Source organism: Pelmatolapia mariae, linkage group LG23, assembly GCF_036321145.2.
Source record: "Pelmatolapia mariae isolate MD_Pm_ZW linkage group LG23, Pm_UMD_F_2, whole genome shotgun sequence".
Lineage (NCBI taxonomy): Eukaryota > Metazoa > Chordata > Actinopteri > Cichliformes > Cichlidae > Pelmatolapia > Pelmatolapia mariae.
The window spans coordinates 9,765,557-9,791,985 of record NC_086246.1 but is presented as its reverse complement, the minus strand read 5'-3'; the positions used below and the strand labels follow the sequence as shown (position 1 = coordinate 9,791,985).

General features: G+C 39.9%; 2 protein-coding genes across 7 annotated transcripts in view; one reads left to right on the top strand and one right to left on the bottom strand.

Moving 5' to 3' along the window:
- kcnh7 (potassium channel, voltage gated eag related subfamily H, member 7) overlaps positions 1-10,965 on the top strand; it is a 74,128-nt gene extending 63,163 nt beyond the window's left edge. For 3 of the 5 annotated variants that reach the window (XM_063467742.1, XM_063467741.1, XM_063467740.1), the window contains 4 exons: positions 178-468; positions 1,514-1,673; positions 5,910-6,087; positions 7,552-10,965. In XM_063467742.1, coding sequence (XP_063323812.1) covers positions 178-468; positions 1,514-1,673; positions 5,910-6,087; positions 7,552-7,827 — 905 coding nt within the window. In that variant the 3' untranslated portion in view covers positions 7,828-10,965. Of the gene's footprint in view, positions 1-177; positions 469-1,513; positions 1,674-5,909; positions 6,088-6,918; positions 7,167-7,551 lie in introns of those variants that run through there. The other 2 variants (XM_063467743.1, XM_063467744.1) reach the window with 2 other exon arrangements.
- A 110-nt stretch (positions 10,966-11,075) lies between these two features.
- LOC134621313 (grancalcin-like) lies at positions 11,076-24,712 on the bottom strand. 2 transcript variants are annotated; one of them, XM_063467745.1, is made up of 8 exons: positions 24,586-24,712; positions 23,029-23,238; positions 20,467-20,536; positions 16,897-16,940; positions 16,569-16,716; positions 15,741-15,854; positions 15,476-15,534; positions 11,076-14,749 (listed from the first exon to the last, which is right to left on the bottom strand). In XM_063467745.1, exons 1-8 carry the CDS (start codon positions 24,673-24,675, stop codon positions 14,723-14,725), a joined length of 762 nt encoding a protein of 253 aa, XP_063323815.1. In that variant the 5' UTR covers positions 24,676-24,712; the 3' UTR covers positions 11,076-14,722. The 2 variants fall into 2 exon arrangements, with proteins under 2 accessions (XP_063323815.1, XP_063323816.1); XM_063467746.1 differs by lacking the exon at positions 24,586-24,712 and adding an exon at positions 23,806-23,960.
- Positions 24,713-26,429: the final 1,717 nt, after the last annotated feature.

Genomic DNA, 26,429 nt, shown 5'->3' with positions numbered 1-26,429 from the left:
ATGATATAATGCACAACATTAACAGGCTAGATTGTGCTTTAACATTGTTTGTCCTCACTTTAATCCCAAAGCAAGACACGTGCTACTGTTGTCAGAGATAACAAAGGCAACCCCGACATCCCCAGAGGAAGTCAGTGTTCCCCCAGCAGGTTTCCTGACTGCACTTTGTGCCCGTAGGCTCCCACAACCAGGACAACAAGGAGACTGCGGTCACCTACTGCGACACAAAGCAGACGAGGCAGATCTATGCTTCCTCGGCAGCTGAGGAGAGGAGAGAGTCTGCTGAGGAGGGAGAGGATGATGAGGATGAGGAGGAAGAGGAAGGCAGGGAGGAGGAAGAGGAGCAGAGGCCCTTGTGTTCTGGTGTGCTGGGCTACCCGGTGGTAAGGGACCACGCCCTGGGCCTTGGGTTGAACAGTGCTTCCAGTACACAGGCTGGAGACAACGCACAGAACCAGGAATACAAAGGTGACAGAGATGTCAGATGTATTTGTTCCTACAAATGAAGAGGAGTTTTTTTTAATCTCTCCATCAAGTAACAAGAGATTAGTCTTTATTTCTTTCCTGTCATTCAAATAAATGTTTTTTCAAACAAAAACCAAGTGGATAAAACACTAAAGAAACATCTGGGAAATTACTGACATTGTTCAAATACACAGTTTCCTGTAAATCTGTTTTTTTCCCTCTAAAGGTTGACACCAGAATAAGTAATTAACTTAGAAGTTCATTTTCAAGAATTCAAAAAACCCCAGTTAAAAAAGCCTGAGGGGAGGATTGTCACATCTATTAAAAATCCCAAAAAGGATTATGTGTCATGTTGAAACCTAAAACCAACTCAGTAATAAAATGTAAGAGGAATGTTGTTAATAGGACTGTACCGGGTGTAAAGGCACAGCAAACAGATACAGAATCCTCCTATGCATTCCAGTGCAGATGCAGATGCAGCTTCCACATAAACAGCTGCATCTGACTTCATTTGATCTGCACTCTCAGTAGTCAGCTGCAGTCACCTTAAATCCTCCATAAATTGGTTCAGTATAAACACACGCACAGGGCGCTCCTGCATTTTAACTGCAAGTCAAACTCAGCAGGATTCCACACTGACGTGGGAAATCTGTGTCAGCGTGTTGGTTTGATAATATCCCATAATTCAGATGTTACAGCTGTAAGAGGATTTCTTCTGGAGAGCAGAGTGATATTGATTCTTACAAACAGCCTGGCGAGAGAAATGCACAGGAAATGTCAATTTAATCTCTAGCAGAAACCCAAAAGAGAGGCAGGAAAATCCCACTGAGGTTGTGATGCAAGCCGGGGTCAGATGGGTGTTTTCCTCTCTAGTGTAAATGTCAGGAATCAGAAGGTGGTAAGCTGCTCGGAGCTCAGTAAAGCTAAATGATGAGAGGGCACAGCACATACAGTGCTTTCCCTGAGAAACCATTCTAATAACACAGATCGTTTCTTGTGCACGCGTGTGTATGCGTATTCATCTCTGCTCGCATGTCTTTCCCTCCAGAGCTCCACCCTGACGAGTGGGTGCATCAGCATCCCGGTGAGGCTGCGGAGGAGTCGGCTCACTGCCAGGAAACACCAGCCAGGGAGGATGACAGTGACACAGAGCTCACCTATGGAGAGGTGGAGCAACGTCTAGACTTGCTGCAGCAGCACCTCAACAGGTGTGCAAGGGCAAAGGGTTTTGAAACAGCTTGTTGGTCATGTCAAACCAAAAGACTGCAAATGCTCTTTGTATCGTCAACACTCAGGATTACTTTGATACAGAGGCTTCAGGCAACTTTAGTGGCTAAACTCAATAGTGAATTTCTAAATGCCGATATAGCAACAGCAGCAGGAAAAGACCAGTTTATCAGTCAATGCTGGAGCTGAAGCTGAACGTCTCTGCAAAAGTCTGCTGAGCAGAATGGAACATGATATCAGTCCTAAACACGTTACTATCTACATATATAAGTATATATAGGATAAGTACATTATTTATTTATTTTTTCATTTTTCATTTCATTTATCATTAATCACCCAAACATGCTGCACATCCTTTCCAACTCAAGCGCTCTGCCTAGCCAGTCAGTAAAAGTCCTTTTCGCCTTCATTAGTGCCTAGGATCACATAGAAGTCACTGCAAGCCTTCTGTCTACATTCTTCAACTCTCTGACTACTCAACTTCTTCTTAGCTAACCTATTTCTTTGAATACATTCCTGCACTTCTCCATTTCCCCACCAAGTACACCAAACAGCTTCTTGGCAGCTGTTTGGTGTACTTTAGCTGTACTTTCCCACTCATTGGTAACACTTCCCTACAACCCAGAGCAGGTCTCTCTCCCTGAACTGTGCATACGATTCTTTCATCCTCAGCTTTACTTTTACTTGCTTCCTCTTCTTAATATACAGTATTATCCTATAGACTACTGTCTGATGCTAACTAGTGACATTCTCCCCTGACATAACTTTGCAGTCTCCTGTTTCAGATTCCCCTTCTGCATAAGATGTAATCCACCTGTGTTTAACTTCCTTCACTCTTAGGTCACCCTATGTTCCTCCCTTTGTGTTTACAGCCATTTCTGTCCATTTCACAAAATCCACTACCATCTGTCTTTCTCGATTTCTCACTATAGCTATACAACATGCCCTCATCACCTCTGTTCCTTTCATCTACGTGTCTATTGACGTCCACTCCAATCACCACTCTTTCGCCCATGGGAACAGCCTCTACTGTTTCATCCAACTTACTCTAGAATTCCTTCTTCTAACTGACATATTCAACCTGTGACACTGACAACATTCAGCATCACCCCTTAAATTTCTGGGTTCAAACTCATGATTCTGTCTGCAACCCTCTTCACCGTCACATTATTCACATACTTTTCCTTCAAGATGACCCCCTTCTCCATTTCTCTTCCTATGTAGACCACGCATTTTGATCTCTTCTACTTTTTTTGCATTGTTGAAACCACTCATAGCTCATTTTTATACCAGAAAGCTAGCTTTCTCAGTTAATCCCATAAAAACTATAATGTATCATTTTTCTGGGGAGCAACTGCCAAATCACAGATGTCCTGTTTTTAAATAAAGAAACAAAGAAAAATGCACCAATATGTAAACTTTCAGGCTTTTTTCACATTTTGAACAGTTTTGGTTGAAACTTAAACTAATCTATTGGTCAGTACTACTGGCCAATCAGATTTACCATCACTAGTCGATGTTACAGGAGCTAAATCAGTGGAATGCTATTTCAGGATTTTTCAGGCACTTAACCTTTGGATTACTAAAGACACCTCCGGGATCATGTTTGACTCAATTTCCTATAATAGGCTTTGTATTTTTCAGCAGCTTCTTTGAGAGCTAGCCATGTGAATCCCATAATTCTGCCTATAATTGGCTAAAACTTGCAGACACATTTTAGGCCAGACACCCGCTGCAGCTGTGTTAATGCAGAGAGTGGACCATGTGAGCAGCTGGTGTGATTCTGGGCTGGTGCACTGATACAGATGAGGGGGAGGAAGACAGTTAGCGATTGTCTATTTATAGCACAGAGCCACAAGATACAGACAAATTGCAAAGAGCTTCGACGTCATCCTACGAGGTTTGGTTTGTGGAAGTCACAGTAAAGTTGCCAATTGAAGGAGATGGCATTTGTTAGCAACTGTCTCACAAATCTCACATGAAGTAATGAATTGAAGGGAGGAACTACTTGAGTTTCTTCAATATTCTGCTCACTGCCTCTCGGTAGAAATGCTGGTCTCATCACTGCTGAATATCTTTCAGCCATTTATGCTGATTCGGTTGATGGGCAGGCTTGGCCACCGCACCACCAACCCTCATTTACCCTCACAGCAGAACCGAGACAAAGTGTTTACTTCCACTCTGTCCTCTGGGTGAAAAAAACCCCACTCACCTGACAAAGTACCAATGTGCTCGAGTCTGCACTGGAAAGCTTCTGTGTTTACTGACTCTCTTTATTTTACACTGAAGGACAGAAAATGAGTGTGTAAGCAGGGGAAAAAGAGGTGATTCATCATCTCACACCCTGTGGCTCATGATGTAACTTGGTGCATAAGGTGATGCAGAGATCTCCAGGAGAAATGAAAAACAGTTCATTTTTATAGAGGATTTCATACTTTCAAGTGCAGATATCACAGAATCAGGTTCAAAATCGGCACAACAGTGAGGGAACTGAGCACTGGGAGCACTTCTTCATTTTCTACTACTTCACATTTCCACTTCATTTTAGAGGGAATTACTATACTTTTTACTAGCGAATATCTTTAGCACACAACTCAGAATATTTGAATTATCTTTCCTTATTTATTGCTGGTGAAATCTTTAATGCATCAATACATGCACACACTACACGTGTTCGGTCACACCTTTGAGAATTCCCCATCTTCCTGAAGGCTCTGCATTTGAGCAGGATCATACTACCGGGAAACTCTTGATTGTCCTTACTATATGAAGGAAGCTTTAAAGCTCCCTCTAGTGTTCCATCCATGGTACTGCACTACACTGTGGTATGCTTTTTCTGTCTGCATATTCATTGTATAACAGTCCACACACTGCATAACTTACGCTCTGCAAAACAGTTGAAATTTACACAAATACATTTTTTTAAATCCTGGTAGTAAACTGCACTACTGATACACTGATACTATTACTGCAGACGTTGGGGGTTTAATAAGAGTACTTTAGTTCATTATCATATCAAGACTATCTCTCCACTCTGTTACATATTCCATATGTATGGGGTATAACCCCCACATATGGAATATGTAACGGAGTGGAGAGATAGTCTCTCACTCAGAGAACAAGGTGACAATGTAACCGTATGTTGTGTAGTAATGATTACCTTTAATGGTCTGCCTTGCTGTCACAGCAACAGCGGGTAGCCATAACCAGAAGACTTCTCTTAGAAATAACAGCTGTTCATTTGTTCGGATCTCATTTAAATAAAGTTTTTGACTGGTGTACTCAGAACTATCAAGCAGGAACTCATCACCTGTTTGTCATCAGTATGGAAATCAGTCTTGATTGAGAGTTCTGTAGAACCATTTGATTCATGTTACAGCAGCTTATGAGTGAATGAACATGGTGCAGTAAAAGTACTTTTAGAAGTACGTCTGTGAAGGTTCTCAGTCATCCAGGTCATCGTAGTCTAAGGAGCTTGGAAAGAAGATTTAAACCCAGTGGGAGTATCCCCCACTGGGTTTAAATCTGGGACTCTCCACCATTTGACCCTTAGAACTGAAGAAGCTTCTCGGATGAGAGGTGAAATGTCTTCAAGCAACTTAAAGAAGTCCAGACGCTTTTAGAAGTACATTTTTCCAAACATTTACATTTACTTACATTTATTTAAATTTACTTAGGTAGAGTTAGGGGTTACCACTTTCTATAGAGTCTTGCTAATTACCTATTAATTTTATTCAGGTGTGTTGCAGCAGGGACACATTCAAAAGATTCAGGACTCTCGAGGACTGGAGTTTGACACCCCTGATGTCGAGCATCAAAAATGGGGGAACTCCAGGCCTCAAGAGCCGGTGTCCTGCAGGTTTTAGATATCACCCTGGATCAACACACCTGAATCAAGCGATTAGTTCATTATCAGGCCTCTGGAGAACTTCAAGACATGTTGAGGAGGTAATTTCGCCATTTAAATCAGCTGGGTTGGATCAAGGACACATCTAAAAACCTGCAGGACACCGGCCCTTGAGGCCTGGAGTTCCCCACCCCTGATGTAAACGATCAACTATCAAGGCTCATTGTTACTTTGTTGAAGTGAACTTTTGTTCTGCTAAGATATTTCCTTCAGATGTGTTTTCTCTAATGAAACACAAAGATGTACAGCATCCAAAATGGAACCACTGTCATGCTGCTTTTCAGTTTATTTCATGTTTTGTGGCCATCAGACTTGAGTCCCAGATGACTTCAGACATCCAGGCTATCCTGCAGCTCCTTCAGAGGCAAACAGCAGCCGGTCCTCCAGCTTATAGCACCGTCACCTCCAGCCCAGAGTACCAGAGGCCAGCCGTCAGGATCCAGCTGGTGTCTGCCATCGATGTGAGCCCTGCTCCAGCCCAGCCGCAGGTACAGCAGAAGCTTAATGAGTGGAAACGCTGATTTTCCCTAACACTCCCACGATTTTCAGCTGGTGGTCACACTGTTTTACAATAGCTTTGGCTCCGTTTTTGTGGTAAATTTCAAATCTGTATAATCTTAAGATTCTTGTTGATGAATTCCAATCATAGTTTTTGTTTTTTTGTAATTATTATATAATTAAATAACAGTTACCAAAAGTCAAACCAAATAGCAACTACCTTACCAAAAAGAGCTTAAAGGGGTCATTTCCTCTACATTTACTTAATGTTTACTTAAAGCAAAGATTACACAGTACAAAACCTGCTGTTCATGTTGCGGTCCCTCCATCACAGGTCAGCAAGGAAAACATCAGTTAGGAGTTATTTTGGAGCATAGTAGAGCAAACTGGTTAGCTGTGATGGAGCTCTGCGTTACACAAATCAGAGAACAGCAGTGGATTTTGCCCGTCATCACTCAGCGTGCTGCTGTTGTAAAGTTGGAGCAGCTTGCCATGGTGTTTGCCCTTCATATTAATATCAAATATTGATCTTTTATTCCATTAAATCCAGTTTGATTTATTTGTGGCAGCAGTTCACAGTTCAAGGTCCTTTTACATTTGAAGGTAAATAGCCTGACATGTTATAAGATTTATTAATAATACTATCCTTATGAACCAGCAATCTCCTGTGACGAGCATCAGAAGCGTTTGTTTTCAAAGGGCCACATTGACTTTTTTGCACTATTGCACTTTCTTGTTTAAATCGAGCAGATGGACTCATTGCAGTCATTCACCATGAGATCTACTAACTGTTTTTTGTTTTTGTTTTGTTTGTTTTTTAGTTTTTAGTTTTAGGACATCAGGGGCCTGATTAGGAAGCTCCATGCGCCAGTTCTGAACCTCAAGCCATATTTTGCCCTTGTGTGTCCTATGAGCAAAGCACTGGTGATGGTGGGGAGGAAGAATTCCTTTTTTTTTTTTTTTTTAACAGGATAAACCTCCCAGGAGGACCAGGTTCAGGAGAGGGCAGCCATCAGGTGACGTAAAAAACAAGAGAGAAAACAGGAGCAGAAAGACAACAAACAGAACGAATCACAGAGAGTAGAAAAAGTTAATGGCATGCAGTAGTGGCATATAAATACAGAGGCTACTGGACAGCAAATACAATTTTTGTTTTCATCTCCTGTTATTATAGGTTTTGTATTATAGGTGGATATTTATGAAAGCAGTGTTGAAATAGTGCGGGAGAACACCTATATGGAAGGACAAAATTCGCAGTAAAATTTTAATTTAATTTTTATTATTTATTAAAACTAATAAGAAAAGAAGTGAGATAAAGCCTTGGAAAGAACTACCAAAAACCACTCCTACGTTGACCGGCTGTCAGTGGTTTATATCATGTGATAGAAAGTCGCTTGCTGTGTGTAGTCTTTCTTTAATTTCTGTGGATTTCCACTGTACTGTTCCATCCCCAGAGCCCCGGCTCAGAGAGAGCCCTGAACACATCCATAGAAACATCCCCAGTCCTTCTCCATGCAGAGACTCATCCCAATGGGGACTTAGCTGGACTGCTTGAGAATAACGCCAACACTGAGCAGAGAGACATCCTAGACTCAGCAGCGCAGCAGCACCACCAACATCCACTGAATTTCCCATCAAGCCGGCAAGCCTCTCTACCAGATGTCCCCAGCAGCTCAGGAATGTTGGGACTCCACAGGCCAGTCTCCGACCCGGGGCTTCCAGGGAAGTAGCCCCCACCCCCCACTCCAAACCCTTCGACAATGACTGAAGGTTATTTCTAAAGCTTGACTCAGGGTTTAAGAAAGAGACTAAATATGCAAAGGTTAAAAGAAACTGTAGACTTTCTTCCATTCCTTTTGAGAAAACCCCCTAGCTCCCTCCTCCGTCCCTGCCCTGTGCTCCAATTTAGATGTATAAAATCCATTTATACAGAGGTATTTATACACTATATTACTACCACGTGTAAAGTCATCATCTACCATGTACATAGTTGAAATAGAACACTGCCAGCAACTCAAGGCACCTAATGTGCTCTTCCGAAAAGATATGCATGATTTTTTTTTTTTTTTTTTTTCTCACGTTGTCTTCTGTTGCATGTTCCTCACACACAGTGCAAACCACCATTCATTCAGGGGTGGCCTCAGCATGCTCACAGACTGCACACAGACTGGAGCTTTCCACTCTCATTTTCCACCACTCTTCCCTCCTCACAGGGAACAAAGCTACTTGAAACTCTTTCCAAGGCATTTCTTTGTTCTAATAATCCTTCTTGCTAATAAATGTTATACTGTTGGAACGCTTGTTTATTTCCCTTTAAATAGTGCCACATTTGTAAGGAAAATGCATTTGTGGGTTGAGCAGCAGTGTTGAGTAAGTGGGTTGAAACTAGAGATGGCACGATACCACTTTTTTATGTCCGATACCGATATCATAAATTTGGATATCTGCCGATACCGATATTAATCCGATATAGTGTGTTTTTTAATCAATAAAACTGTTTTGTTTTTTTTTTATGTCTTGCTGCATTTTGTATAAGTTCATACTCAAGTTTAAATAAACAACAACACTAAAGCTATTCTGTTATACCTGTATGTTTAAAAAAAAAAAAAAAAAAAAAAAAAAAAAATACACTGCACCCAAAATATTTCATAGTTCAGCAATACTGATCAATCTAATAAACTTAAACCTACTCCATCCTTCCTATTCTGGTATTTTAAAGAGTACTTAGCAGAAATATTAAGCAACCTAACTAATAGGGTTGCAAACTCCCAGCAAAAAAAAAAAAAAAGGGGACCACCCCCACCCTCCACCTCATGATGCTTAATCGACGTAATCAACTTTAATTTGATGCAGTGTGAAAAAAATGCACAGAAATAAATTATTTTTCAAGAATAATTAAATATATTCAACATCTTTCTTCAACAGAATTGCAGACTGCACAGATGGTACTTTCCCAAAGGAAAAAGTACTATAGCTTACTAGGGTATATTAGACTTAACAGTTACTATATACAGTAATGGACTTCTATACATTTTACATCAGATTAAAACTTTGAGTGTAAGATTCAGATAATTATTTATTAAAAGCTAGACATTTTAAATGAGAATAAGAAAGATAAGTATGTCTTTGTGCCCCCTTTTCCCTGTTAATGCCCTATCGGCCCCCCTGGCTAAACTTTGCTAGATCCGCCCCTGCACAGTTACCAGCCGTCAGCTACGTAGAAAAGGATCCTGGTCTAGAAAGTAATATTAAATAAATTCTAACAACAGCTTATCAAGGTTAAACGTGCTGCTGTTGTTCAGCCGCTGGTTTCCTCTTTCTGATGAGAAGTGGGCCAAAAACAAAGAACAGAGACGGACTCGCGACAGAAAAGCCGATCAGCTGATCATTAAGCAGTTTCACGATTGAAGTAGCAGCAAGAAAAGGCAGTCGCTCCATATATCGGTTGTTAAGCTTAACGTAGGTACGCTTTACAAACATTCAGAGATGAACTTACACACTTGCTTTACTTCTCTCTGGGATAACTTCCTCGGAGATGAAATGCTGGATTGCTAGCGAGGCTACAAATAAACACAGCCGCTCTATCACGTGAGCACACTGCTTCCATGTGCTACGGTTATGAGCCGAGTTACGTCATGTCGCAAGTTTTGTGAGGTGCTTCTTTGATATTTAATGGATCGGATTACATTTTTTAATTTCTCGCCGATATCCGATCCAGTAATTTAGGTCAGTATCGGACCGATACTTAATATCGGATCGGTCCATCTCTAGTTGAAACTATGAAAAACACGCCAAACCAGCTTATCTATTGACTTGTTTGGTGTTGTTTATTGAATTAAATGACTGAAGTGTGAAGAAACAAGAAATATTGACAATTTGTTCATTATAAAACAAGGGCCTTGCCTTCCACCTCCTCCTCATCCTAGTCACCAGCTTGGTAGCACAGTGCTGTGCGCTGGTGTCCCATTTTACAACCACCATTTGACCCAAGCCAGCCAATGTGGTTGTGTTGGTCACAGAATAAGCTGTTTGGCGAGCAACCACATACTTAACTTTGCTGCTCAACCCACAAATGCATTTTCCTTACAAATGTGGCACCATTTAAGGGGAAATAAACAATCACTGATACAATTAGCCAAACACAAACTTCCTTACTTTTTGTGCTAAGTTTATATTTCACTCCACAGCTTTCAAGCTCCAAATAAATTGGTGCAGTCACATATTGGCAAGGAGAGCTGTCTGTATGTTTAGCGTGCCTAATGTACACCACATTGCCATGACATATGAAAAACCAGTTATTCAGCCCCTATTACAGGATGTAATATTAATGTGTGTAGAGGCTGCTTGGATGTCCCATAGCACAATGACAACTTTGTCAGTCTTTGAAAGCAATAATGATGTAACGATGAGGAGCCACAGTGGATTTTCTGGTATGTTTCTAGAGTTAAATACATTCTGGAAATAATTATCTATGAGCTGAAGAACATAGCGTTTGTGCTGTGGATGAATTTACTTGTATAGAGCAAACCTGATGTAAAGCTTCACACATTTTAGCTCACTTTAATTATTAGAAACAAACAAAAAAATTAAGACCACAACATAAAGATGAATAACACCGTGAGGAAGTCAAAAACGTGAAGGACATTTATGTCAAGGCTGTTTGTTTTTTCTGTGATGGTTTACAGTGTGAAGCACAGCTCACTGTCTGGTTGTCCTATTCTATTTTGGTAGTGATCAACGAGACACTGACAAAAGTCAGCATGAATCTTTGATGGCTGTTTGTGACAGAAAGTTCACAAAATGTATTGTTTTTTCCAGTCTTTTCAGGATAATTCACCAACAATAATTCCTGTAGCTTATTAAGCTAGTCCATTTAAAAAAAAAACAAAAAAAAACACACACACAAGTCCAACTTTTACCAGTAGCCAAATATATAAACCATGAATATGAATGAAAAAGCTGGACAAAGGATGAGTCAAACACACTTCAGAACATGCGTACACGTTTTTCTCAGAGTAAGTCAAGCTTGACTTGCTGACGTGGAGATCAGTAATAATGTGAAGGAAATAAAACAAAAGAAAATGTCTCGGAGCTTAAATTTCTTATTATTTAATCATTATCAAACAGTGGGTGGAGATTGTGGCGTGACCAAAATTACTGCAACCTTGGGATCTTATTGCCTCTTAAATAGTTGTTTTGAAGATAGGGACCAGGTCTGTGAACACTACTGCAGTTATCTGTGAGGAATTAGTCAAAACTGCTAATCTGTTAGCATCTACATGCACAGAAAGTAAATAGAAATTCACATTAGCTATGTAGATTCAGAGTCCAGCCAGAATCTTATGTATTTAAAACAGAAATTCCTCCACAAATTGTTTTTGCAATATAGCAGAATAACTGCAAAATGACAGGCTCTGATACAGGAATATAATCAGTATACAACTAGCAGCAACCAGTTGAGTCGAGTGGGCTGTTGCAAAGACTCATCACAGGAGAGTTGCTCATATTGACACGTTGCCTCATTGTAACATGTTTGTAGTCAGACTTTATTCCTAACTTAGATAGCAATTATATGCAAACCTTTGCCAATTTGTGTGAGAGGATCGGTCCACGTTTCCTGTTTGGAGATGGGTCGCTGCCCTATTTGAAGCTTGAAGGTGCTTCACGATTCAGTGCAATCACAGGGCAACCAAGGTTGTTGCCCTATTTACACTCTAGTGTGACTGAGCCACACTAAATCTGGTAAATGCTTTTGATTTGTGGGAGCTATAAATAACAATAATAGTGTGTAGTGGTTATACATAAGGATGGGGCTTATTGGAGGACCTTATTGATGCCTTGGTATTCATATTATTTTTTTTTACCCCTGCACCTGCTGCCCTTTGCTTTACACATACAGAGCTCTAGCTTCTGCTGATCTGTTTCTGATTGTAGAACTGAGACCAACAGAACACAGTTCCCACAAGTGTGTGTTTCACACAAGTTCCAGAGTTTTTGTATACAAAAGATCAGTAACAGGATTGGCTAAATCCATTCATGGTTAAAGAAGGTAATTTTCCTAATACACATGCCCGGTTCATACAAGAAGAAAAGAATATGTGAGAATATGTGTACACATTTCAGTTTTTGTGCACACATACAGGATTTCTTATGAATTATCTGTATCTGGATACATCAGATAAAGTGGAGTTTGCGTTTACACCTATTCAAATTCATCTTAACTTGGTATTATTCTTTCAAACGAAGAGCTCCATTTGTCATTTTGTCACAGAAAAAGAATGTTTTAGAAATAATTAAAACTCCTAAACTGATTTCCTTGACATAAAAGTCCTTCAAGTGTTTGAGAATGAGACTGCTTGACAGGAACCAGCGTCCCAGATTCTCTTGAAAGCTAAAAGGAACTGCTGGAGGTTAGTTTCATTCAGTTGCATGCTTTACGTCTTCCATTATACTCCTAAAATAACATTGCCTGTGTGAACGTTAACAAAGCACGATGATTAAAAATCATCTTAAACAAGGTTTATTTCATGTATTTTATGCTGAGGACAGAGCTCAGCCTCCAAACGGCCTTAGCTTTATTCGCCTGCTCTAGCCTTTACAAACATCAGTCCGACACACCAAAAATCTGCTTATCCACAAATGTAAATGTACCAAACCATTTTAGATTAGACTGCATGATGAGAATTAGTCCTTTTAGTTTTCTAACTACATAAAGTCCAGCACAAGCTCATGTATTGCATGGAGACTGCACTTGAAACAATTATAAAAAGGTCTGCGTGACACGTATTGATCTGTAATTACAGCACACGACTCATCCGCAGAGACTTGGAAATAACAGTTACATCTATTTTTCTAAAACAAAGTATTAATTTGCCATTATTTTTCTATGTACCTTGTTTGTTTCCAAAAGCCCTGCTCTCAGTTGGAATGCTGTGGACTACTGCTGGGACGATAATGATGATGATTAATGTCATGCGTAGCCTCTCAATGTAGCAAGCAGAGATGGGCAACACTGAAGGCGATGTGTTGCACAGAGTTTGTCTTTATTTTTTGCACATTGATTTGCTGATTTTTTTTCCCCCCAGTTTTTACTTGGACCTTTCCCTCTGATCATTCGGTATGTTGAAACAAGCAAGTTCAAACCCAGAACTTCGCTGTTCTCTGAAGAGAGCCTGGCTTGCATTTGATCCTTTGACTCCAAACCACTCAATAATACATGTAGACGTGATCAAAAGCTTGGTGAGATATGAGAGAAATGATGAAATTAGATTTATCCTTCCAGAAGAACCAAGCGGTGAGAGAATACACAATTAACATGGGTGAGATTAAAGATCTTTACAGGACGATACAAATGTTTCCTGCTTTTTTTGGATAAGCTTTCTTTCTCAAGCACATATGTAGAACAAAACTTGACATGTCCAACACCTGAAGAGGCATCTAATGAACTTTCTTGGGATTTGCAGACTTTTGCACAGAGATTAGAAAACTTGCTGTACTCGATATGTCACTTTTTAAATCTAGTGCTGTTCACAATTGTTTTTATGCATTTTTTTAAATGTTTGCCACTGTATTTTATACAATGCAACACTTAACAGCTAATTTGAATGTTTCTGTTAACTATATTTAAAGAAATAAAGTATATTGTGTAAATAGACTTGGGGGGCGGGGATTCGCAGTTGTATAAATAAATAAACAGAATGCTTACTGATTAAAAGTTGTTATTCTGATTTTCCAAAAATGCTGTCAATGGATGAAGGGGAAAAGCTGAAACATTCCCAGCTGGAAAATCTCAAACACATGAACATTTTTGAACAGACTGCAGATCTCACTCTACTTTTCCAACACACAGTCATCACTGACAGGTACACAAATCAGCTCAAAGTCATGTTTGCTTGGTAAATTAAATTTATATGCATCTGGTTTTGTAAAAAACAGAGGTATACATCAGATTGGGCAAATGAGAAAACAGCAGCTGACAAAATCCATTACTGTCAAACATTTAATATAAAAAGCAAATGAACATGTTCTTTGTAACAACAATCAATCGTGACTCGTGATGCACTTCCTGTAAGTCCTGCAAAAGGTGTTTGGGGCGTACATTCAGAAAGTCTAATGGCACATCAGAGCATCTTTTTAACAGCGATACGTTGTTAGCATATCTTACAATTTCTGTTAAAACAGGTGTTTGGTTATTGAATAAAATCTCTTGAAAATTATCCTAAATAAAAAATGTATTTTTGAAGTCCAAATCCAAAAAAGTGTTTATGATGAAACCCTTTAAAGCCTCTACATGCAGATTTTATGAGATTACATTTTTTTTAATAAACTTTAAGATTATAATATTTGTGCCCTTATTTTGAAAGACAAACATTTCTATTACAGGCTTTAAAATATTGCCCTTCAATGCTGATTTATAATATGTGTGTACATCTTCAGCACATCCCTGTGTAAAATACACAATTAATGCATTATAGTAAGCATTACAAGCAGTGGGTGAATTTCCTGTTGCTGCACAGTCTTAGTATACTGGCCTTCCCTTGCATTCCCGTGAGACAATAATCCAGAATTAGGTTCTGATTGGCACACAAACAGCTTGCCCTCGTGGTTTGGGACAGACGACAGCACTTAGATGGCCATTGTGCACAGGATAAACTGTCAACAAGAGGGGGAAGAGTGGTAAATGTGGTCATCCACAGCAACTCAACAGGAAATGCTTTTTAAAGCTACAGCGAGATGCTAGCAAACCCCCAACTGCTGCAGGACCCCACAGCTTGCAATCACGTCCTGGGCCCTCTGCACAGCGTGCTTGTGTTTGTCATGCTGAGAACATTTCACACCGTGGGTGTACAGGTATGCAAGGACAAAACCTCTATGATAGTTTCTCGGAGCCCTGTCAGTGCAACGGAAAAGCTCCAGAGCGATAAAGGGTATAGGTGAGGAGGGGACTATCACTGTAGTTCTTAAGTTTTCTACACATTGCTTGAAAGAAGTGCATATGAAAAAGCAAGTCAGATATACTGAGATCAGGTTTAAATGGATCTTTAACCTTGTAACTTTCTACTGTTAAGTTTACGTTGTGCTGATGTAAGAATAGTGCACCAAACTCACACCCTCAACACAACCGATGGAAAATGTCTATAATGCTGTCCAAATCCTGCCTATTCATGTCTGCAAAGGGCTTAACTTGGACTGTGACATGGCCATGACTGGTGATTAGGACAGGAAAATAAATAAATAAAATAGAGTAAGACTGGAGAAATCTTTTTTTTTCCTGCATGGGTAACACAGGTGTTTGGAACACCACAAACACAACAACCAGGTGATCTGAGCAGATTCGGGCAGAGCTAAATTGGAACACCGGACATAAAAAATACTTACATCATCATATTGGAAGGTGACAGATCCCTGCTGCATGACATCTCTCCGCCTGAAGTTGTCTGTAACAGGCAGAGTAAGATCAGGGTCACGATTTCAATAAAACTAATTTCTTGCTGCTTCGTGACTCAGACGTAAGGATGGAGCAAAGTAGAACATCGCAGCACGCTGCAGCGAACAGCAGGGGAATACAGGTGAAATGAAAGCCATGTCTGCGTTTGCAATGGCTGGTCACTGAACATGTCAGACCTCGTCTGTCTTCTCATACCTGTGAGAGCTCGGAGTTTCACACAGCAGGCCACATAGTCATCGAAGAAGATCCTGCCCCCTTTGTTGTATCGCTTGAGAATAGCATTCAGGGCCTGTGGACTGATGCGGTAGCCTTAAAAAAAAAAGGGGGGGGGGACAATATCAGGCTCATCATTCCCGTCAATCTGCTGGTCAAAAGTTGTGTCACTGTGAAATAATTTACTAGATTTGAAATCAAAAGAACGCTCCTATGAGCAAAATAAAGTTCAATATTTTATTCTTTCATCATAGTGGAAGCAAGTGCTTCACTGCTGTCTTTTGCAAGAAAGCTGCAAAGCACTTCATAGACAGATAGATAGATACAGATAAATAGATTTTTTTTACAATAATTGAAAGATTTAATAATGATGAAAACCATTATCACCAGCATTTCGTAGTACTGTGACTCAAGATTAAGGCCTGCTGTTATGGAATCGTCTGTTTATAGCATTATTCTGTGGCTTTATAAGTCATATTGCCTGTACTTTATTCTATACAGTTTAAAAGCTTTATCCGCTTTACATTCATAAATATGGCCAATTTAGAAACGCAAATTAACCTTACATGCCTGGCTTTGCACTGCCCAAGGAAGTCGGAGTACCCAGATAAACCTACACTGGCACAGGGAGAACATGCAGACTCCAAGCAGAGAAGCCTGAAGGCTGGAGCCCAGAACCTTCTCACTGTGAGGGCCAAGTGGTAACTCCAGTAAAACCCAGTCACATATTATTAGGTCTAATTAAGTGTCACTAAATTAAAGATGATATTAACCATCAAGTATCTGATGCTGAAATGTTAGGACTCTCACCCATGGCGTTGATAGCCTGAGTCATCTCGTGAGGTTCTACAGTTCCACTTCGATCCTGGTCAAACATCATGAAGTTCTGCTTCCAGCCGTTGAGAGCTGAAAACAGCTCCTTAAACTCATTGAAACCCAACTTGCCTGTCATGTCTCTCTGGTGACAGGTTGGTTAAGATTTAAGCGCAGATATGAGGACAGTAATTGCTATAACAAAGCAAAGGTTGAGTCACGCCTGCTATATATCTGAGGAATTTCACCTGAAAAGTTTGATTAGGATATGACGAGCAGCATATTGCAGCTACTTAGACCAAAGATACTGTACAAAAAAGGATACATCTAGCATTGCAATCATGATCCTGCATGTGTCCAGGCTGAAGGCTGTAAAGATAATACACATGTTAGAAATTACTTGAGGCAACATTTTTATTTTCATTTTAAAGATAACACAAAAGTACTGCCTGGTGGTTGAAAGCAGCTTTTGGAGCTAATACCATACTCAAAGCATCCCAAGATAAAGTCTGGTTTTAGGAAGCTCCTAAAAGAAGTTCCATGTGACTCCAAATCGTATGACTCCTACAAGGTTTCTCAATAAAGCTCTAAACTAGTATTTGCTTTTGTGAAAAAGCTGGTGGTGATATAGATTACTTGTTAGCTCACAACAAAAACTGCTGCAGATAATTTACTTACTGAATCACTATTTTAAACCTGTTAACCAATCACTACAGATACAGTAGCTGTGTCCAAAATCACTCATCTGTCATTCACTACCTTCTTTATAATAGACAGTCAACAGTCCAGTGAGCAATAGACCAATGGCTATGAAGATCAAATGCAACATGCCATACTCCAAAAATGGCAGAACTGTACAGCTTCAGCATCTTCTAAGTCAAATATTAGAGCCAATAGAAGGTTTTCATAAACGTGACTTTTCTGTAAAAATGTATTTTTTACGACCAAACTTTCACATGCGCAGTTACATTCTTGCAACGTGTGTTAACCTCATCCTTCCTCTTAACTCTGGGGTGTTTCAATAACTGTTTGAACCTTTCACTTCTCTCTTGGAGCTCAGCACTGTGTGGAACTACATGTATAAACATGTGAGAGCTGCCCTAAGGGGGCGGGCCAGAGCACGGCTTTAGAAAGTTATTACTGTTGGTTAATCCAGCAGGTTTCATGATGTAAAGTAATCTCACGGAAAGTCGCTAACGTGCTTTTGTCCTTTTTGCTCATACTTATTGCTCACATGTGTCTGAATGTTTGCTTTTGTTGATTAATTTTATATGTCATCAACCTGCCAGGGAAAACCTGGCATATTAATTGCTAATTAATTCTCTGTCCCTTTTAAATACACATAAACATAGGTGCTTATTAATGATAAGCAGTGAACAGTCTACAAACAAGACTTCACAAAAAAAGTGTACATTTTATAAAATCCAAGCTGTGACAGTGAAAATTCCCCAGTTTCTCAGTAAAAATTGCTCTCAGCAACAAATATTTAAAGGGCCCACTTAGCTGGAACTTTTAGCTCAATATTGGAGATATAAACTGCCCTTCAAAATTAAAACAGAAATTTCAGGGCTCGCAAAATCGCTAGCCCGACGTCCCGGGGCTAGCGATTTTTCCAGTCGGGCTACCAGAATCTATCCCTGCCCTGCCCGTCGGGCTATCATGGGAAGGAAAAATATATGTCAATGCTTTTGCATTCTTTCGGAAATGTAGCTGGGTAAATATGTCATTGGCATCGGTGAACCACTGTCAATATGTGACTAGGGTTGCTCAATTAATCGAATTTTAATCTAAATTACGATCTGGGCTTTCAACGATCATTAAAAATGACTGAGCCGATTATTAGCACCTCCCTCGTGCTTTACTCTCGCGCTGCTCCGTGTGGCAAATCGAGCGCACCTCTCTGCGTTTCGAACACGCGGCACAACAATTAAGAGGAGCTGACTGCCGTTGGTTGAAAAGAGAGGTAAAAAACCCTTCAGTGGTGTGGAAACATTATGGGTTCGCGGAGTCAGACGTGGATCAAGTAGACATAGTGTGTAAACTTTGGTGTCCACCACAGAGCGACATGGCAAAGTTCACTAAACATAGATGTTTACATTTTATTTTTTATATTGCAAACATTTGCACTGTTACCAGTATTTGCACACTATTTTATACTATTTTTGACAATCTTTAAAGCCATTATTCAATACATTGTTATTGTTAAATAAATATCATCAAATAATCGAGATCTCAATTTCAGTGAAAATAATCGTGATTATCATTTTTGCCATAATCGAGCAGCCCTATATGTGACATATTGAAATCGCATTTGAATTTGCGCTTGTTTTTTGCTTTCACTTTGCAATCGCGCGAACTGTGTATAGAGAGCGACAGTACTGATTGGTGAGTGACGATAATTTGCGCACCAATTCCTCTGACATCATCTTATCAATCGTTAGTTTACTATCAAACATGACAAGTGAAATCTCCCGCAGCAAGCTTAAACATGTGAGAGGTTGATCGCGCAGAGAATCGCTCAGTGTTATGTGAGTGAGTGTGTAAAGGCAGCAGGATATATATTTTAGTTCTGCTGAGCCAAATAAGACCGGTCAGGGTGAAGAAGTGACAGCCAAAGAAAAGCTTACCACAAAACGGAAAAGTTATGACAAATCAGACTATAAGGCAAAAAGAAAGTGCAGCTTTATGGTTTCATGGACAAAAGAATTTCTGTGGCTGGAATATGACAAGCTAAATAACCAGGGGTGCACATAAGAGGTCCGCAGGTGCGCATTCGCTGTCAAAATAAAATACGCGCACAAGATAAGAAGTTGCAACGCGTGTTTGCGTCCATAAGATTTTCTGGAGGAGGACAGACATTTGTTTAGAACTCTTAAAGATGTTGAAGAAGCTCCTTTAAGCAATTACTTTGGTGTTCCTCCACCTCCAAAGAAATGTCAGATGGAGTCCGAACCACAAAAGAAGCGCGTATTCTAGGAAAAGTGGTTGCAGGAGGTGAGCTGGCTTTAAACAAATGATGAATGCACAGAGATTTGGTGCAGAATGTGCCATGAAAATCCCACTCTAGCGGACAAAAACAGTGCCTTTTATATGGACGCAAACGTGCGTTGCAACTTCTTATCTGGTGCGCGTCTTTTATTGTGACAGCGAATGCGCACATGCGGACCACTTATGTGCACCCGTGTAAATAACATAATGTTCTGCCGGGTGTGTTGTTGGTTTCCCTCGATTTCTGAGTCGACAAGTGCCTTTGTTACTGGGACCAGTAATTTTAAGAAAGGTCCCCATTAGAACCCATGAGAAATGCAAGAAATGGATTATTGCTCAGTCTGCAAATAACATACTAAAAATCAACCTGAAAAATCTGTTTAGAACAGCCTACTATGTTGCAAAGAGTGAACTACCACTGGCAAAATTTAGCAGTCTTTGCAAACTTCAAAAAGCAAATGGCCTAGATCTTGGTTCCACTTGCCTCTTACCTGTGATTTCAGCAGAAATTTCAAATTCAGGATCTGACACAGACTGATTCCTGTTGTACAGTTCTTACAAGTTCATAGAAATTTCTGTTCAGTTACAACCAAGTATTTGAGTTGATGATTGTAATTTTTATACAATATTGTAATTTGTGTTTCAACAATTTTTTGATTGATACATTAAAGTATAATATTGTAACGGAAACAAAACAGGAAACAAAACATTAAAAAAAATTGCTCCCTTTTTTATTCGGGCTACTTAAATTTATTTTGGGCTACCAAAAACTGAAGAGTCCCTGCCCGAAGGGCTACCAGGGATTTTGAAATTTTGCGAGCCCTGAATTTGGTCAACCTTACTAAGCACTGTAAAAGCACAATTCAAGCATCGACCTCTTTAGTTAAAGAGAAAGCAGTAAACTTACGACTGTAGCTGCCAGTAAAACCAGCTTGAGTCAGACACCTCTGGAGTTCCTCTGCATCAATCTCGCCGTCCTGTACAGAGCAGGAAGTCACATATTTTTTCACTTAAAATTGTAAGAAGTGGTGCGGATGGTTCTGCATTAGGAATTGGATGGTTTCCTAATATGACAAAGCCAAGGCCTATTAATTTCTTGTTATTGATCATGATTGGATACAACTGGTAATTTCTCTTTCCCACCAGATTTATTTTAAAAAAGAATTTATTTGACCGTTTTAAAAAAAATTTGGCAGTCCTCATTGGATTGGCCAATACCTAAAAGAATAGGAAAGTGCATGGAACTCAGTGAAGACCTAAGAAGAATTGTTGATTTACACAAGTTGGAAAGGTCTCTTGGACCTTTCCATTTCTAAACAGATGCAGATTCCAATATAAGTGATCCTGATCCTTCACCGCTGTGCCAAGGTCTGGACGACAAAACAAAGACTGCACTATTAGGACACAATGAAAAGAGATGTAAAGGTGAGACTTCAAACCTAACACTATCAACTGTCAAGCATGATGGTTGTACCATGATGCTCATTCTTTATGCTGTATACAGTGAGGAAAATAAGTATTTGAACACTCTGCAATTTTGCAAGTTCTCCCTCTTAGAAATCATGGAGGGGTCTGAAATTCACATTGTAGGTGCATTCCCCAGTGTGAGAGACAGCATTTAAAAAAAAAAAAATCAGGAAATCACATTGTATGATTTTTAAAGAATTTATTTGCATTGCACTGGTGCACCTAAGTATTTGAACACCTGAGAAAATCAGTGTTAATATTTGGTACAGAAGCCTTTATTTGCAATTACAGAGGTCAAACGTTTCCTGTAGTTCTTGACCAGGTTTGCACACACTGCAACAGGGATTTGGCCCACTCATCCACACAGACCTCCTCTAGATCTGTCAGCCCCACAAAATCGTGGGGTGTTCAAATACTCATGTTCCTCACTGTACATTGCACAAAGTGGATGGAATAATGAAGAAGGAGAGCTACCTCCAAATTCTTTAACATCACCCCAAATCAACAGCTAAGCAGTTGAAACTTGGACACAATTAGGTGTTTAAACAGGACAATCATCCCAAACACACAACAAAATTGGCTCTGTAAGAGATAAAGCTGCCTAACATTGAGCTTCTGGAATGGCCTTCCCAAACACCCAAACTCAACACTATTGAAAAAACTATACTTAAGACCCGAGCCTGTGCCAGGAAACCAACCAGTTTAAATGAATGCTACCAATAGCTTTATTATTTTGTGCGTTTACTTCTATTTTGCATTTACTTCTATTTGCATCCGTAACGGATGGAAGGTTTATAGACCAGTACAAACTTTACTGGCACTCATTCTTTAAGCCTTGCAGCTTACATTAGCTTAACAAACACTGACTGGGATACCAGAGAAAGACAGGGTGATACTAACAGATTTTAACTAGAATTGCTTGAAGGAGTGAATGAGGTGACATGTAAGAGTTGACTCTCCGAATTATTAACTATCTGTGACTTATTTCTTCAACCACTTATGCAGGGTGGCATGGTGATGTAGAGGTTTGCTCTGTCACCGCATAGCAAGACAGTTCAAACCATAACTGGGGCCTTTCTGTATAGTTTTCATGTTCTCTCTCTGCCTGTTTGGACACTTATTTAAACTTTAATAATTATCAAAACTTTACATTTGACCTCTGATATGCCTTAGCACCAAAAAGGTTGAAAATGGTATGTAGGCAGGTTAAGAGACTAATATTAGTCCTATATGATTCATTCTTGCAGAGGGTCTTGTCTGTGTAGCAGAAAGTAAAGAAAGGAAGAAGATGTGACAGACGGTAGTGAAAGTGAAGATGAAAAAAAAAAGTTAAAATAATCCACCGTTAACCTTGATACTTTAAATAAAACTCATTTAACCATGAGATTTTGGTAGACTACAGTATGCGACAAATATGAAAAATATAATGACCACAGATCAACAGATATCAGAGAATGTTCGACCTGTCGGCCTCAGGCTGCTGTGTCAAGTCTCTGAAGATGAGAACCAGTAGGTTCAAAAACAGTTTCATCCCACAGGAAATAATACCCCAGAATAAAAACCACTAAACAAAAATAGTTTGAGTGCAATAACTGCAAACATCATTGTGCAAGTGCATGTACACTGCTGTTTTGTAATATTTCTAATGCAGTTTTTTCTCGAAAACTAAACAACTTTCTGCTCTCGTCTCAGCAAGCCACAACCTCTCAGCTGAGCGCACACACTATCAAGCAAAACTTTGTGCTCACACCGTTTCGAACTGGAGGCCAGCAGCCAAGATTTTGTGCATTATCTATGCACTGATGACAGAGGGAATTCAAGTTAAGTCAGAGCTCCTTTACTGCTTCATCTGAGCTCCTGACACTCATGACATCTTGAACATCTGCAGACAGAGCCTGTCTCGTTTTTGACCAGAAATATGAAAATGAAATCAAAGCTGCTGGGAAAATGTGACTTTCTTAAAGACTATGACTGACATGTTTCTGCATGCATCCAAACTCACCTGGCCTGCTATGGCTGTAAAGTATCCCCACATTGGGTCATTTGCAGGTGGGGGTTGGGCACCAAATGTTCCTGGATAGCTTCCATACTGTCCATATCCTCCTTGAGGTGGCCCACCTCCCATCGGACCCCCCATGTTCCCAGGCATGGGACCTCTCATGGGCCCTCCTGGCATTCCTTGTGGTGGCATGCCTGGCATTTGGCCCCCATACTGAGACAGAAAATAGAGAGAAGATTAGTACTGGTATGTAAAACACTGATCAGAGTGCTGATTTGTTTCATACCACAAAACAATTATAACCTGTTGCCCTGCATGTTTAATGTTCTAACAATGAGAAGGTGTGCCCTACAAGTGCTGTCAATACGCTACATTTTCAAATACTCTGCGGTGCTTGTTTAAATACAGTGTACGGACATAAAGAAAGTCTTTAGCACAGATAATCGTACTTGCTGTAATTTCATAGGTTACTCTATGCCAAGCCCTTTTTCATATACACAGCTGAGAGACTGAAGGCGAGCACTGAGAGATTTTTCATCCCGGAAGACATTTTTTCGGGGTATAAAAGTTCATTTACAATCAACAGTGGACGCCAATATAGCTCCTGAGTTACAGTAGGTGAAAAGTCACCACATTAGTAATTACTACAGGAGTACAGGAACAAATGCAGCACCTCTACAGTCACAACTTAACGAAAAATATGCAAGAGCCTCCAGCAACAGCTAACCCTCCTGCTAGCTACTGTAGCTCGTTTAACAGTGTTTAGTACAGTTTACTCACTCCGCCGTATCCTGGATAAGCCATTTGGTGAGAAGGAAAGACCTCTGACAAGTTTAATACCTCTATAATGTCAGTGTGATTTGATACGAGCTACACTGTAACAACGCTGTAACTTCCGAAGTCAGAAGAGCAGTGCATCACATCCGAGCTGCCGAGAGTTGTCGGAAGTGCCTTGACGGATAGTGCAACTAGCCAATGACAGAAGAGCACAGGGGATTTTTAAAAGGACCGCCAAAATGCTCTTAGCTTTGCTCTCCTGCAATGTTGTCATTCACCACTAGGTTGTGCTGTGGAAACCTTGGTTCTGCTCGTGTAATCAAGAAGCGCTATATACTATTTATTTACATAATTTCAGGAATTTAACCACTTAAGCCCCACGCCCCCGGTATCGGGGGCAAAAAGGAGGAGATCACGTTTAATCGGTTATAACACGGGGTGAAATATAAGTCCAGACATGTGTGGTATCCACAGAAACCTCTGAATCTCAGCTAAAATGTCATATAAACTATTTCTACAACCACCAAACACACCGAAAACAAGCCGCGATTAAACGAGCAGTTACGTAAATGCACAAAAGTCCGCTAAACAAACAAAACCGAACCAGAAATTCTTCAGACTTCATGTAACCGGTTAAAGATAGGCTGGTTAGCTCCCAGAGGTATCACTGACTGCACACACCAAGTTTCACCACGATCAGACCAAAATTCACTGAATGAGCCGCAAAAGAAGACCACAAAAACACACAGCGGCGCAAATGCGCTAAGACAGAAATTGGCTTACCGTCCCGATTTCCTCCGTTATTTTTGCCGGTAGCCGGTAGCCATGTGATTGCTGGTAGTTACCATGCCTACCTAGCTGCATCAGAGCCATTTTTCGTCAACAACCTCCATTTTTGACCCACCTACAGACACGTGACTGGACAGACGCCACATGCAGTAAATTTGGGCCCACGTGGGTTTTGGCATTACAATGTCTGATTGGTTGAAGTGACGTGAACGTGGCATCGTTACTTTGAATCTATTGGCTAAAACGATTAAAAAGAGGTGTCAATCATGCAAATTGACCAAAAGACACCAAAGTTACAGCCCCTCGGAATTTAAAGGGCCAGAGGCCAATGAAGCGCTCTATGCGCACGGCATTAAAGGGCCATTACCATGTAAATGTGTGGTTAATTCTTCCAAAATATATTTTTTTAAAAAACATTTTTAGGCCTTTTAATAAAATTTATTACTTTCTGCTCTTTAATACCTAAAAAAATAAACTGGCATGGTGTCCAATTGTGTGCCAGAATTGGACATTTTTGTACAACGCCTGGATATTCATATATTGACAGGGCTGTAGTTTTTCACTGTTTCACTTTAGAAACATAAATCTTTGCACAGATGATGCTTATATGTTGGTTACTGGATTTCTGGAACCAAATGTGATCTGAGGCATTTTTTTAAAAGGGTTATATGCTAAAAATTACAAAAAAAAATTAGGCGAGAATAAAATCTACTTACTTTTTCTCTGTTCCAGTCTCAGTAACTTTGACACAGTAATATCTGCTTTAATATTTACACCTCTGATTAAATTTCCCAAGTGTTAGCTTTATTTTGATACCAAGATTGTAAGGACAGAGTTTGTAATTGCAGAGAAATAATCAATTTAATTTGGGCATTACATTTTCGAGCAGGAAGCTCAGAAACCCCCTTGGGGCTTAAGAGGTTAAAGGTTTTTAAATAAAAACGAAACACATAAAATTACAAGTAAGAAAAATGCACATTAAGATACGTTTAAATTAAGTTTAAAAAATGTATTTATTTATTTATTTATTTATTTATTTATTTATTCTTAATTGTCTGCTGATCCAGCATAAATAACCTGCCAAATCATTTATGTATAGCTACCTACTGTCGCGATCCCTTTTGAGTAAGGGAGGAGTCAAAAGTAGCTTTACCTAAAACACTATCTCAAGAATATGTGTATCTAATCAAGACAGGAAGCTGAAAATATAAGATAAGATAAGATAAGATAACCTTTATTAGTCCCACACGTGGGAAATTTGTTTTGTCACAGCAGGAAGTGGACAGTGCAAAAGTTATGAAGGACAATTAGAATAAAATAAAATAAGAATAAATACAGTACACAACTGTACAGAATAGAATAAAAATAGAATACTATATACAGTAGAATAAAATAGAATAAAATATACAATAGGATAAAAATAGAATACAAATGCTATATACAACAGAGTGAAAAATACAACGGTGCCAGAAAGATTATTGCACATTTGTGTTATTGCACATTTGTGGATGTGTGTGTATGATCAGTTAAAGTCTTTGTTGTGGAGTCTGACAGCAGTGGGGAGGAAAGACCTGCGAAATCTCTCCGTCCCACACCGTGGGTGCCGCAGTCTCCCACTGAAGGAGCTGCTCAGTGCTGTCACAGTCTCATGCATGGGGTGGGAGATGTTGTCCAGCAGGGATGACAGCTTAGCCACCATTCTCCTGTCACTCACAACCTCCTCTGGGTCCAGAGGGCATCCTAGAACAGAGCTGGCCCTTCGGATCAGCCTGTTCAGTCTCTTCCTGTCCCCAGCAGAGATGCTGCCACCCCAGCAGACCACACCATAAAAGATGGCT

Bases quoted from the DNA above. Each gene is read 5' to 3' on its own strand.
- LOC134621313 (XM_063467745.1), bottom strand. From the start codon at position 24,675: ATGGCTCTGATGCAGCTAGGTAGGCATGGTAACTACCAGCAATCACAT. The intron at 16,941-20,466 runs GTAAGTTTACTG...TTATCTTTACAG, and splicing joins TTTTACTGGCAGCTACAGTC to CCTTCAGCCTGGACACATGC. The intron at 15,855-16,568 runs GTGAGAGTCCTA...TTTTTTTTTAAG, and splicing joins TCAGGCTATCAACGCCATGG to GCTACCGCATCAGTCCACAG.